This window comes from Eriocheir sinensis, chromosome 8 (assembly GCF_024679095.1).
Source record: "Eriocheir sinensis breed Jianghai 21 chromosome 8, ASM2467909v1, whole genome shotgun sequence".
NCBI classification, from domain to species: Eukaryota; Metazoa; Arthropoda; class Malacostraca; order Decapoda; family Varunidae; genus Eriocheir; species Eriocheir sinensis.
Window position 1 is genome coordinate 10,009,597 of NC_066516.1, and position 13,753 is coordinate 10,023,349.

General features: G+C 42.9%; 2 protein-coding genes across 3 annotated transcripts; both read right to left on the bottom strand.

Annotated features, from left to right (window-relative positions):
* Nucleotides 1-235: 235 nt before the first annotated feature.
* Nucleotides 236-3,189, bottom strand: LOC126995494 (apolipoprotein D-like). 2 transcript variants are annotated; one of them, XM_050855076.1, is made up of 6 exons: nt 3,061-3,189; nt 2,757-2,908; nt 1,960-2,047; nt 1,690-1,803; nt 1,417-1,502; nt 236-999 (listed from the first exon to the last, which is right to left on the bottom strand). In XM_050855076.1, exons 2-6 carry the CDS (start codon nt 2,898-2,900, stop codon nt 838-840), a joined length of 594 nt encoding a protein of 197 aa, XP_050711033.1. In that variant the 5' UTR covers nt 2,901-2,908; nt 3,061-3,189; the 3' UTR covers nt 236-837. The 2 variants fall into 2 exon arrangements, with proteins under 2 accessions (XP_050711033.1, XP_050711032.1); XM_050855075.1 differs by having other exon boundaries at nt 2,992-3,172.
* A 4,421-nt stretch (nt 3,190-7,610) lies between these two features.
* On the bottom strand, nt 7,611-13,434 carry LOC126995495 (apolipoprotein D-like). The gene is made up of 5 exons (XM_050855078.1): nt 13,262-13,434; nt 12,242-12,329; nt 11,396-11,509; nt 11,049-11,134; nt 7,611-8,005 (listed from the first exon to the last, which is right to left on the bottom strand). The coding sequence occupies exons 1-5, from the start codon at nt 13,403-13,405 to the stop codon at nt 7,859-7,861; spliced, it is 579 nt and encodes a 192-aa protein (XP_050711035.1). The 5' UTR covers nt 13,406-13,434; the 3' UTR covers nt 7,611-7,858.
* Nucleotides 13,435-13,753: the final 319 nt, after the last annotated feature.

A 13,753-nucleotide genomic window follows, 5' to 3' on the forward strand; every position in this document is an offset into this window, starting at 1 on the left:
GGCCTACCGGCCTCTTGCAGACTCCTATGTTCTTATGTTCTTATGTTAAGTAATGGCTGGTATGTGCACGCATACCGTACCTTTTGTTGTTTCATCAGTGCAGATTAGTATCACCGGATGCTTGGAAAAAACAAAGAAAAAGTAACAAAACACCGAGGTGCCCAAACGTGATGTGTGTTAAAAAATATTATCACAAATTAGAAAAATGGTTAATTGGATAGAATTGAACATCATGTTAGAGCGCGTCTTTTTATTTCACAACAATGAAGAAACTTGAGTAAGTTTGTTACGGTCGTTCAAAGACAGATAAACTGGATATGAGCGAGACGACGCCACACATCACCGTTGGTGTTTTGAAAAACAGTCAGTCATGAAGCGGTAAACATGGCAATGAACCTTACGGGTAAAGGTGACTGTGTCTCGCTGCCTAGGCGGAGGACACAACCGGTGCAGGAAAACTCAGCGGCAGCGACGTTCCAGCCCGGTGCGTTGTGAATCAGGATGTAATGTTGAAGTTAAACACACATGTGTTGTGTAACTTAACGTAATGACAAGTAAAACATTAGCAGTGTAGTAATACTATAGAGGTTAATTTCCCTAAAGGATACTCTTCATATAATATATGTTAGAGATTATGGTCACAACCTAAATTAATATAAGTTCCATTCTCCTATCATAATTTTCCTTGAAATGAGGACTATTGACACAAAATTATATACTACCCAACTCCTTAAGGATAACTGAGACCATCCTTGTCCACATTTGCAGACAGCAGAGTTTTACAAGAATAGCTCTACGTATGATGAAGATTTTAGGGGGCAGGTGGGGCCGCATGCGTTACAGCTCTTGTTTGTTGTTCAGGTAGGGACACTCGCTGCCCTGGTGGGTGGGCTGGAAGAGGCGCACGTCGACGCCGTTGCTTGCGAAAACTTGGTGGACGTGACTGAGGGTCGCCTGATTGAGGGTCAGGGCGCGGGAGACGATCCACGCGTACTGGGACTGTGGGTAACGGGAGGGTTATGCGGGTGAGGGTGTGGGGGAGTAAATAAGAGAGAGAGAGAGAGAGAGAGAGAGAGAGAGAGAGAGAGAGAGAGAGAGAGAGAGAGAGAGAGAGAGAGAGAGAGAGAGAGAGAGAGAGAGAGAGAGAGAGAGAGAGAGAGAGAGAGAGAGAGAGAGAGAGAGAGAGAGAACCAAAATAACTGCAACTCAACAAGAAAGAAACATCCTTCTTATCACACTTTTCATCTCACAGAAATGGAGGTCATATTAAAAACAACACGCTTCACACACCTAAGAGTTTTTTTTAAGTATCATCTCTGAGACGCAACATATATATCCAGGGTCACACTCTCAACGCCAGCCAGGCATGTTACTTGTCTCAGACCTCACCCATGAACCCCCGGACTGAGTACTTACGCGAAGCTCCCCCATCTGCTCGCATTTGTACACGGCGGAGAAGGTGGTGTAGTCTGTGTCCAGGACGTAGAAGGTCTCCGGTATGTCTGTGTAACCAGCGGAGACAATGGCGTTTGTATTACAGGTAAATTTGGAGAGAAAAAAAATGTATACTAGTTCTAGTTTTCCCCGCTCCTGAAGAATTCTTAGTCGTTTTTAGATGTAAGTTTGATTATGATGCAATATCTACGAAAAATGAAGACAGAAAAAAGATGTTCTCATGTCGATACTCACATCCTTCATAGGCGACCAGCAGCGCACCGGGTTCCTCTACCGTCACCGTCCCCACGGCGGTGAACGGCCCCTGGCTGATGCGCCCCACGTTGTGCACCTCCATCACACCGTCACCTGAAGGGGAGGTTAAGGAAAAGCTTAATACGGACTCTTTGATACAAAACAATTATACTGAGTTCGTTCTGGTATAATGACATGTTGAGGTTACACGTAAACACTCCACCTCTTTAAAGCCTGTTGACCTTTTCCGTTCCTGCTTCAGTCACTTACCCAGGTCGGAGTAGACAGACTGTGTACAGTCCATTCCCTCTTCGAAGATCATATTAAACCGCTCGATCTCATACCAGGCTCCCAGATACTGAAACAAGGCACAGGAGTATACAGTTAGCGTGAAACTACTTATATCTTAGATGAAAAACCAACTACGTCTGAATGAATATTTTTCAATGCCCACCATTTTTTTATGTAGATGCATAAATCTTGTGTAAATAAATTAATTCGTCAAGGAATTGAACATATATATCCTAATAAAAAGAATGCTGATCATATAAAAAAAAGGTATAGATGGCACATAAAAGAAGCATTCAACCTTACTTGCTTTTCCTCTATTAAAAGGGTGACAGTCATTATAATCAGATATGGAATGAGCTCAGTACCTATTTTCACTCTAACATCACAAACGCCCATATCAAAATATACATTCACAGTAAAGGAAAGGGAGAGTTGGGGTCATACGCTATAGCCTCGGTGTCCCCATGCTCTCCCAGGCTGCTCCCCGTTCCCGGTCTCATTCGTCCTTGAGCCTGTGGTGGGTGGGAACCCGTTCATTACTCCGGAACACAAATCAAATATGACAACCGAGTTAGCACAATTCACCACCCCTCACGTACCCATTCATCGGCCAGCCCGAAAGAAAAGGTGAACAGCTGAGTGGACTGCAAGCCGTCCGCCCTAACCGGGATTCGAACCCGGGCCTGCCGATTCGTAGCTAGGGGTACTAACCATTGCACAACGGAGACACTGCGCAATACAGTAAAGACGACCATCCGTGTCACGCCTGTACTCACGGCGGCGGGGTCGAAGTCCTCCTTGGGGGTAATGGATGGACACTCGCCGACGCTCACGATGCCCGAAGGGAATTTTTCTCCGTCCTTCGCTTGACTCTGAGCCACTGCCGCCACCGCGAGAAGGGTCACCAGCATCGCCTTCATTGTTCACTCTGGAAGGAGACACACTGTTTTAGAGAGAGAAGAAAAGAAAAATAATTCAATAAGTATATATACTAGTGATCGTTGCGTTTACGATGGTCTTGGATAAGATTGTCAATAGGTGAGAATATTTTTTGATGGCTTCTCGGGATTATTCTCGCACCACGGAGTCACCGCCCGTCCACTGTTATGTCCTGCGTCAGTCAGTCGGGAGTCAGACTATCTCATCGGCTAGCTGCCTGCTCAGTGCCTCCCCTCCCCGCGGGCAACAACGACACACTGTTGCTAATTCATTTGTCCTTGCAACGCTGCCTTGATGTCCCAGAGGGTGCACTGCGTCATATTATTATTTTTTTGCTACCCCAGCCATGGCTGGCAGTGCGATACTGTACGGAATTTTTACCATACTTCGTTCCTGAAAAAATACCGTACCGTAATTTCGTACCGTACCCCAAGCTCTTTTTCCGTACCGTACAGTACGGTAAGAATACCGTACCGTAATTCCGTACCATTATTGTACCATTAGGAAAATATATGTACATAAAAAAAATATTTGTGAAAAAATAATTAAGGAACGTCAATAAATTTGAAAAGGCACATTTACAAAGTGACTATACATGTATCAGGCCTCCTAAATATAGACTACCAGGCTATATTTAGAAGAAAGTAGATAAAAAAACAAATAAATAAAAATAAAAATCTTAGGATGATCACTTGCTTTAAGCCTGTGGTACGGTACGGTTCGGAATTTTCCTATATTTTCCGTACCTACGTCATACCGTACCGTGCATTTGGAAAAATATCGTACCGTAATTCCGTACCGTTCTTTTATCAAAATTCAACCGTACAGTACCGTATTCCGTACCGTATCCCGTACCGTAGTGCCAGCCTTGACCCCAGCTCACGATACTGTTTTCGGAGGTTAGGTTTCAGATATTTTCGACTTAAGCGTTGGGAGGACGAGTCGTGGCCTGTTGACTGATACCGGTGACCATGGATTACTATGGCTGATTGCCGTTCCCGAGGAGTACACTCTAGAGTCTAGAGTCCTTGGCCGTGCCATTATGTGTGTGCGTGAGTGGCCTCATTATTGTCAGGCCAACGCTATGACGTCACAGGCTTAGTGCGCACGCACGAACCTTGGTAAATAAATTATGTCGAGGGAAGAGTTAGCTTGGAGTGCCAGACTTTGCAGGCTGATATAAACTAATTTCCAAACTCATTGACAACACATACTCGACCAGTGTGCATTCCTGCGATCCTCAAGCACATCGGGCTACATCTGAGGGGTTCTGAGAGTCCGTAATTCAGGTTGAAGGAGGTCGTGGAGCAAGATCCATTCGATCGGTAAGCTTTGTGAAACTCTTTGAAACTCTTTATTAAACTTGCAGAAGAAAATATATAACAATATAATGTAATATTAACACATTAGCAAATAGCCCATATAAAACAAACTGTTTTTTCGGGCAAAATATGAATTAACTTTTTACGTACATTTAAATACACCAAACAAGGACAAAGACTAAAGAATATATATATATATATATATTTTATATATAGATAGATAGATATATAGATATATAGATAGATATATATATATATATATATATATATATATATAGAGAGAGAGAGAGAGAGAGAGAGAGAGAGAGAGAGAGAGAGAGAGAGAGAGAGAGAGAGAGAGAGAGAGAGAGAGAGAGAGAGAGAGAGAGAGAGAGAGAGAGAGAGAGAGAGAGAGAGAGAGAGAGAGAGAGAGAGAGAGATGTAGATATAGATATACCTCGTCCTACTCAGGACCAATTATATGCCATGTTGGTCAAGAACACAACAGTATGCACAGTATTTACATGGGAGAGGGAAAAGAAGAAGAAAAATAATAGTTCATTTATAAAAATTGAATCAGGACAGGCGCTATTTATAATAAAGATACATTGATTAATTCCTAGTACTCAGCTATTATATATTTTTTAAAAGACTTTTAGTTATAAGAACTTGCTGTTGGCAAAAGTTTAATGTGATTAGGTACCGAATTCCATAGTTTTGGGCCTGAGTATGATAGGGAATGTTTGAAAAACGTTAGATTGTGTTGTGGTGTTTTAAGATTTTCACGAGTGCGTGTTGGATGATTGTGTTGTGGTTGTAATGCTGGGATGAGGTTATTTCTTAGAATTTTAGATATACGTATAATACCAATTTGTATTTCATTTAGGTCGAAAAGTTTTAAGATGCTGGTCTCTTTGAAAAGTGGTTGTGTGTGTTCTAAATGGTCACTCTTTGTTATAAACCTAACAATTTTCTTCTGGAAACTAAATAATGGCAGTAAGTGAGTAGGATAGGTATTGCACCATATGGCTATACAATAAATGAGGTTGGGGAGAAGGTTGCAATAATATTCCTGATCCAATATAATAATACCGTTAAAAGTATCAAATTTGACAGCAACATATTAACACAAAGATATTATGACGTTTTTCAGTTTAACTCGAACAGGTTAAACTAACGGGTGAAGATAATTCATTTCGCACTAACGACGAAAATGCTAGTGACTTTCAATTAGTTAAATTATTATACTGAGAAAGAACGCGAAATCGACGGCAACATTGGTCACGTCAATAAACAAATTAGATTTACATAACACTAGTGGGTGCAGCGGAGTAGCCTGGCACATGATCATACGACGCCAGCGTGCTTCTGAAATCTGTCACACAACCTCACCAATGCAGCGGCGCCCTTCATCGTTCCCTTCGATTCCTCTTTCTTCTCTCTTTTCTTTCATTTTCGCTTGCTGTGTTGTGACCATGATACACTTCATCCTCTGTTGGACGTGAATAGTTAACATACGATTATATCACTTCATTCACGGTGGACTCTGTTTGGGTCTTTATCAGGCAGAACGGTACCCTGGGAGCGTCCAGGTGAAGTTGCATCACTCTAGGATAGCAAGTGGTAGGCAGCTGCCATGCAACGCCAAGCATTTGACTGTTTTGTAAATTTTGGGGTGTTTAAAAAACCATACATTCATGGTCTCCACTTAATTTTGTGATACATCATCTCTCCTCCTTTAAACCTCAACTTCTCTTCCTAACAGTTACACATGTTTCTGGGGCTTCTGACAGCAATCTATTCATATTCGTTTTATATATATATATATATATATATATATATATATATATATATATATATATATATATATATATATATATATTACGTCTTGCCTGTAGAGCCGGTAGGCTTTCTTCAGGGGCCTAGTGGTCGGCCCAAGCCCATCATGGTGCAGGCAGTTTTTATAGTGGCGCCATTTATGCTAGGCTCATGCTGGCCCCCGGAACTCATTCTTCATTCACTTGAACGGTTTCTTCTTGAGTCCGGGTTGATGGGTGGTCTTCAGGACAGCACGTGGGTAGTCTTAGGCCACTCAGCGGTGACTGAAAAATCCCAGGTGGTAGCGCGCCGATTCGAACCGACGTCGTCCATGGCGCGGTGAGTGCGGGGCCAGCACGCTTCAGAAATTTCTTGTGAATGTGTTGAGTGCCAACGAATAAGCGCAGAATTTAAGGAAAATTAAAGCAACTGCATTAAGTCCATGAGCCAGAAAGGACATATAAAAACATCATTATAAATAATTCTATCAAGCATCACAGACTTGCCGGAGGGTCAATTGTGAGGAAAATACCTTGTATCAACCAAAACGGATTTTTAATAGATGAGTGATAAACAGATCGATCGATAGATAGATAGATATAAGAATATAAACAAATGAACTAGTGGATAAATAGGTAAAAAGGTCGATAAGTTTGACATGTAAGAAGTTTATTGACATTTCAATAAATTTATGAGAATACTTTGTCAACGAGAATACATTTCACGTAACTTGCTCATCACCAGTCGTCGCCTGATTTTTCTAAATGTTTTAGTTTTACGATCCTGTCATTATTGCTTCCTGTGTTGTGATCATGATACACTTCATCAGCTGTTGGACGTGAATATTTAACTAACACATACGATTATATCACTTCACTCACGGTGGACTCTGTTTGGGTCTTTATCAGGCAGAAAGGTACCCTTGGAGCGTTCAGGTGAAGTTGCATCACTCTAGGATAGCAAGTGGAAAGTGGCAAGTGGCCATGCAACGCCAAGCATTTGACTGTTTTGTAATTTTTGGGGTGTTTAAAAATCCTATACACTTTTATCATTACAGAAGATTTAGTGTTGATTTAATCTTAAAAGAACGTATAGTCCACATATCACTGATTGTACTCTATGAAAGGCGTTGGCATCTGAACACTTACGACATATCATAAGATCATAACATAAGAACATAAGACCGTAGGAGTCTGCAAGAGGCCGGCAGGCCTGTACAAGGCAGCTCCTAATATAGCCCAGCCCTCCTATGTATATCGTACCTTTCATCTGCTGTTAACTAATAAATATAAATAGTTCCAATCGTTGTTCCTTCCGTTATAGGCAAGATGATTATATAAATTTTGTCTCGGCGTAGCAAAAATGCACAAACGAACGATTTCCACTGAACCTTTGAGGCAACAACACGCTTGTGCACCGGTACAGGCAAACACGCTACACTAGTCAATAAACGACCGCACACATGGAAAATCACCATTCCTACGGCCAAGGGGAATAAACTAGTTATAATCAGTGAATACTTTTCGAAAAATGTCGTACGAATTCAGACGTCAGAAGGTCAGTAAAAAAGAGTTTTAATACAGTCAAATATTGATATTTTAATGAAAACATAATCCTTAAAAATAAGACAATATAAGACACAGGGAATTGTAGGCTTTAGCTCATGGTCACTGATAGACCCGGAAACGTTGCCTTGGGATTCTTGGAGGTTTACGGATGACGCTTATCGTGCACAGAGCCTTGGAAGCACTTGGAAATATAATTACAGGAAAACCGACGTCACGGGAATGCTTCTTGGAATAGGCATGAGGCTGCCTTTCCTACTCCACGTAGGGGCAATCGTCGCCCTGGTAGGTGGGCTGGAAGATTGTGACGTCGATGCCGTTGTCCACGAAGACTTGGCGGGCGTAGTCATAGGTCTCCTGATCCATGGTCGAGGTGCGAGACAGGATCCAAGCGTACTGGAACTGTGGGGTTGTGCAAGAGTGAGTAAAAGGCAGCCAGACAGACAAACAGACAGAGAGAGACAAACACACAAACAGACAGAGGGGAAGAGAAAAAAAAAATGTCGAGTGAACAGTAAATGCTGCCGGTTGTGACCAACTTGTTCAAAGTCCAACTCACACTTCGGGTAATTGCCTAGTTCTTCTTCTAACCGATGCCCCCTCAGCGGTGTCTGTACGGGTAGTCCCTCCCCTTGGCAGTACAGACTGCTCTGGCTTGTCTATTAATATTCAAACCTCTTTTCCAATTCTAGATGAGCCACACTCCCGCAAAGTATACTTGAAGTCACGTGCCAACTGGGCCGATGTCATTGCCGATTGTAGTAACATTGTCTGGCGGGACGTTTTTCAGGCTGATAGTCCAGTCGATGCCCTTAACAGTGTGTTAGTTGAGATAAGCGAAAGAAGAATTCCCTCTAAAATTATTCGTAGTCGTCGTAAGGACAAAGCCTGGTTTAATGATGACTGCAGACGAGCCCAGCGTGAAAAGCAGGTTGCCTACTGTGAATGGTCTCGACTGCGGTCACACGAGACTTGGGAGAATTATGTTAGTCTCCGTTCTGCAGCCCAGCGTATCTATTCTAATGCTGAGGATGAGTACAATGAACACCTTAAAAATGTTCTGATTGGGACCTCCCAGACACATTCATGGTGGTCAGCTCTTGAGCAGTCCCTCTTTGGTGTGGATTCAAGCCTATCTCCTCTGTCCTGCACAGATGGTTCAATCTGCCATAGTTCGAGGAATAAAGTTAATTTTTTGGCTTCTAATTTTAATTAAAAACAATGTAATGAAGTATTGGACCTGCCTCCGTCCTGTCCCCAGAATGTAGAATTAAGCGCTATTGCCTTTAAGTCATCAGAATTATTAAGATATCTTAATGACTTGGACTCATTCGGCGATTGTGATCCTTTGGGATTCTTGCCTCTGTTTTACAAAAAGACAGCGTCTCTATTGGGTCCCAAACTGGCAGTTATTTTTAGAGCTCTGTTACGTAAGGGTTCTTTTCCAGTATGCTGGCGTACTGCTTATGTTACCCCGATACCTAAGGGATCCTCACCCTCTATTCACCCCGGTGATTACAGACCCATCTCCATAACCCCGGTCTTGTCTAAGATCTTTGAGCGCTTGCTGGCCAAGCGTCTCACTCGTTTTTTTAGACACAAACAAATTATTACCTTCAAGTCAGTTTGGTTTTAGAAAAGGTCTCAGCACCTCCGACGCTCTTATCTGCATAACTCATGACATACAAGTTGCTCTTGATGCTGTTTATGAAGCTATACTAATGTCACTTGATTTTAGCTCCGCATTTGATCGTGTTAACCACAAGGCCCTTTTGTTTAAAGTCAGATCTCTTGGAATTGGAGGCCGCTTCCTTCAAGTTCTTTCCGAGTTTCTAACTGAGAGAAGGCAACGTGTGACTGTTGATGGCTGTTACAGTTCTTTTCAGTTATATCTGGTGTTCCCCAAGGTAGTGTCCTGGGACCCCTTCTTTTTAGTATTTATACATTTGACATGTGGTGTGCAATCGAGTCTAATATGGTTGCATATGCTGACGACACCTCTTTATATGCAGTAATTCCTTCCCCTCAGGATAGACAGAGAATTGCCAATGTTCTCACTCGCGATGTGTCTAGGATTCTGTCTCGGTGTGGTCGATGGGGTATGAAGCTGAACCCGAGTAAATCCCACAGTTTGGTTCTTAGCAGGTCAAGGACTCCCTTTCCTCCTCACCCTGATATTGCGGTCAGTGGAATACCGATCCCTAATTGTTCCTCACTGAAGTTGCTCGGAGTGACCCTTGGTCCCAAACTCACTTTTGAGTTGCACCTGCGTTCACTTGCGTCGGCAGTCTCACAAAACGTTGGTTTGTTGCGTAAGTGCAGTCAGCTTTATTCCTCTGATGATGTAAAAAAATGCTCTCACTCTTTCATACTGCCTCATTTCGAGTACTGTCATTCCGTTTGGATTTCTGCAGCTGAGTCTCACTTAAAGCTGTTAGATAAAGTGTTCAAACAGATTAAATTTCTTCTTCCGAATCTCGAGATTAATCTTCGGCATCGTCGCTTGGTGGGATCATTGTCTTATTTTTTTCAAAATTATGTCTAATATCGACCACCCATTGCACCGTCGTTTGCCTGCTCTCTCACGACCATCGCGTGCTACACGACACTCCTTGGAGCTAAATGACCGTTCCTTGTCTGTCGACCGATGTAATACATCACAATTTTCCCGGTGTTTCATCCCAGCGACCGTCAAACTGTGGAATACACTTCCTAATGCTATTATTAATTCAAGTAATTGTGAAATTTCTAAAATACATGTGAATGCCTTTCTTCTCTCTTAGCTCGCTACCTACTAGATTTTTCTCCATCTTCCTATTCTTTGATTTCTCCTTCATTCTGTATTTCCCGATATCGGTGAAGTGTCGCCCGTTGGGCCTTTTGGCTTATAACATTCGTGCTTTCCTGCGGGTCACCTTCATTGATTCATATAATAATAATAATAATAATAATAATAATAATAATAATAATAATAATAATAATAATAATAATAATGCTGTGACTGAGGAGGTGAGGCAAAGCGGAGCAAAGGTAGCTGGGTGAGCATTCACTACCTTCAGGTGCAGACACGAAACCGAGTAAAGAGATATAAAAGAACGCAACGTATAATTTAACAAAACTCACAAAAAAGTATTCAGTTTTCCCAAGAGGATCTACGTCCAGATATTCGTCACCTGAACAAACCTTCACCTGCCAGTATGAAGCCTAACTCTTCTTCTCACCCTGGGAAGGAGGATGACTTTCGCAGTGACATATAAATAAGGTCTGCAGTAGGTTACTTCTTCCCTTGAGTGACAACCCAGCGTCCGTGTGGCTGCTCGTACGTGTGACCATTGCATAAGAAGTCAAAACAACTGGTAATCTAACTAACCTAAGCTAACCTAACTTAACTAACAATTGGTAACCTAAGCTAACCCGCCCTCCATAGATCTCTTGAAGTACTTACGCGCATCTCCTCGACTTGCTCACAGTTGTACACAGCGGAGAAGGTGGTGTAGTCGGTGTCTAGGACGTGGTACTCGGAGGGGACGCCTGTAGGGGAAGCGAGGACGTATTGGGATGAGTGAGTGACAGGAATGATAAAGAATGGTAATCTCAAACGGAAAATTATAGGATGACAAAAAAAGTTACATTCAAACGAAACAACGAAACAAATGAAAGAATGTAATGAATGACCATGAATGTGTGTTAGACGAAACTGCTAATGCATGTGAAGGAAGAGTAGAAATGAAACACGGACTAGATAATGAAGGAAAACAGAAAAGTAGTGGCAGGCCAGGGCTCGTTACTTACTTCCGGGGAATTCGACGAGCAGCACGCCTGGTTCGATGACCGTGGCCGTGCCGTAGATCTCAGTGAAAAAACCGTTGCTGCGAGCCATGTTGTGCACCTCGACCAAGCCGTCACCTGAGGGAAAAGGGCGAGGCGGGAGATAAAACATTGGAAGAGAAGGCTTAATTAAAGAAAATATAAGACCGCATTCTTCAACATCTCGGCATGCTCCTCAGTTCGCATGTTTGAAAAGCCAATCGTAGAAGTTGCTGGGCTTTTTATGGACGGTTTCGTGATGCTAGTGATAGTTTTACACGACCTCTGCACCCAAAACTATAAAAAAATCACCCAAGAAAACCCGATTAATCTTCTCTATGACCTTGGAAAATAGTCCTAATGGGATCCCGATACGTTTAAAAAATGGACCATAAAGAAGTGAAGAGGTGTGGGATAGTGGCAGAGGGAAAAGCAGGGTAGTAAAGTGATGGAGGAGAGAAATGCAGTAAGGTAAGGTAAATAGGTGAAGCACTGAGGAAGAGTAAAAATAAAGTGATAAAGAAGTGGGACAGGAAGGTGGAGGTAAAAGTAGACAAAGAAAAGGTGGCAGAGGGATCAAAGAGAAGGAAATAACAAGAGGGACACAAAAATGAAGTTCCGTAACGTTAAGAAATGTTGACGGGAAGTTATGTCTAAGGTTTGTTACTTTGTTGGGATGGTTTTCTTAATTCTGAATCAGTCTATCAAATCTACTATTCGTCTAGGACCGAGGAAGGGTACACGTAGGCTATACATGCACACTCACACTCACACACACACACACACACACACACACACACACACACCTCAGCGCCTTCATCCGGCACTCACCCAGGTCGGAGTAGACGGCCTTCACGCAGTCCATGTCCTTCTCGGGCGCCAACTCAAACCGCTCGATCTCGTACCAGGGGCCCAGGTACTGAAAAGAGCCCAAACGGAGTAATGTTACCCCGGATGTATTCAAAGATGAGCTTACGTATTACCATAAGCTTAACAATGCCTGGGCCTGGATGTTAGTCGGCGCCAGCCCGTCATGGCGAAGGCAAGTGTTTTTCTTTAAAGTGGCGCCATCTTTTCTTGGCTCATGCTGCCCCCCGCGGCTCGTTCTTGATTCACTTGGACGGTTTCCTCTAGAGTCCGGGTTGATGAGCGATCTTCAGGACAGCATGTGGGTAGTCTTAAGCCACTCGGCAGTGAATGAAAAATCCCAGGTGGTAGCAGCGGATTCGAGCCCGCGTCGTCCATCACGCGGTGAATGCGGGGCCCACCCGCTAACCACTCAGCCACCGCCTACTCGATGCTTATGATTACAAAAGTATGATGTTAAAGTGGTAATTAATACTCAGGTTGTTTCGCAGGTGATAAATAACCGCCAGAATAGCAACTGCCAATAAGATGTAACTTTTCCCAATATCCACCAGTTTTATTTAGCCTGAGATAAAAGGCGTTGCGTGCTTGCAAACTAGCCGATGAAAGTCTCCTGTTAGGGTTAGGGAGCTGCATATTTGCGAAGATAGATGGAAGAGTGGAGAGGGTGAACTTCTTAAGATGTGTTACCACTAAGTACTAAAACTTATAAGAGCCTTCCTGGCTTGAACATTTGAACATAGGCCCTGACATATGACCAAATATTAATTACCAATAATTTGAAAATTAAACTGATACACAAGTTTGTGGCTAAATATAAATTACTACAATCCCTATATCACATTCTGCAAATTAGGGGAAACTCCGACCAATGTCTTTAATAAAGCAGGCGGCAGAGAAAGTATCATAATAATACTAAACCAAGTGTAGACTTATCAAGAAAAGAAAAAGTCAGTTTCATTATTGTTTGGGGGAGGCACTTACGGGCACCGGGTCCAGGTCCTCCTTGTTGCTGAAGGTAGGGCATATCCCGACGCTCACGTCACGTGCTATGAGGCCCTTGGCAGCCATGGTCTGACCCACTGCCACCACCGCCGCCAGGAGGATTGTTACCAATGTCACCTTCATTATTTACTGGGGAAGGAAAAAAAAATCATTGAGATAACATAGATCAGGCAAAAACATTCATACTGGCGCAAAGACTTTCAATGCTTAGAGGACTTTTTTGTTTTCTGTTTTCATTGCTCTTAAGCTGAAAGGAAGTAACGAATGACAATAATTCTCGACAGGGGATGTGGCGCCAAGTTCTCGCTGCCGTTTCCTTACCTGCTACCTTGTCGAGCTATGGAGCCTGACGCTCCTACCTATACTTCTTATACCTGCCACGCCCCCTCCCCTCCCTCCCCTACATAATCTAGACTTACGTATTGACCACGTTTCTCCTTCGTCACCCCACGTGGGCTTCTTATCTCGTGA

Bases quoted from the DNA above. Each gene is read 5' to 3' on its own strand.
- LOC126995494 (XM_050855076.1), bottom strand. From the start codon at position 2,900: ATGAAGGCGATGCTGGTGACCCTTCTCGCGGTGGCGGCAGTGGCTCAG. The intron at 2,048-2,756 runs GTGAGTACAGGC...GCCTTGTTTCAG, and splicing joins AGGACTTCGACCCCGCCGCC to TATCTGGGAGCCTGGTATGA. The intron at 1,000-1,416 runs GTAAGTACTCAG...CGTTACCCACAG, and splicing joins AGCAGATGGGGGAGCTTCGC to TCCCAGTACGCGTGGATCGT.
- LOC126995495 (XM_050855078.1), bottom strand. From the start codon at position 13,405: ATGAAGGTGACATTGGTAACAATCCTCCTGGCGGCGGTGGTGGCAGTG. The intron at 12,330-13,261 runs GTAAGTGCCTCC...GGCTCTTTTCAG, and splicing joins AGGACCTGGACCCGGTGCCC to TACCTGGGCCCCTGGTACGA. The intron at 11,510-12,241 runs GTGAGTGCCGGA...CTTTTCCCTCAG, and splicing joins GGCCGTCTACTCCGACCTGG to GTGACGGCTTGGTCGAGGTG.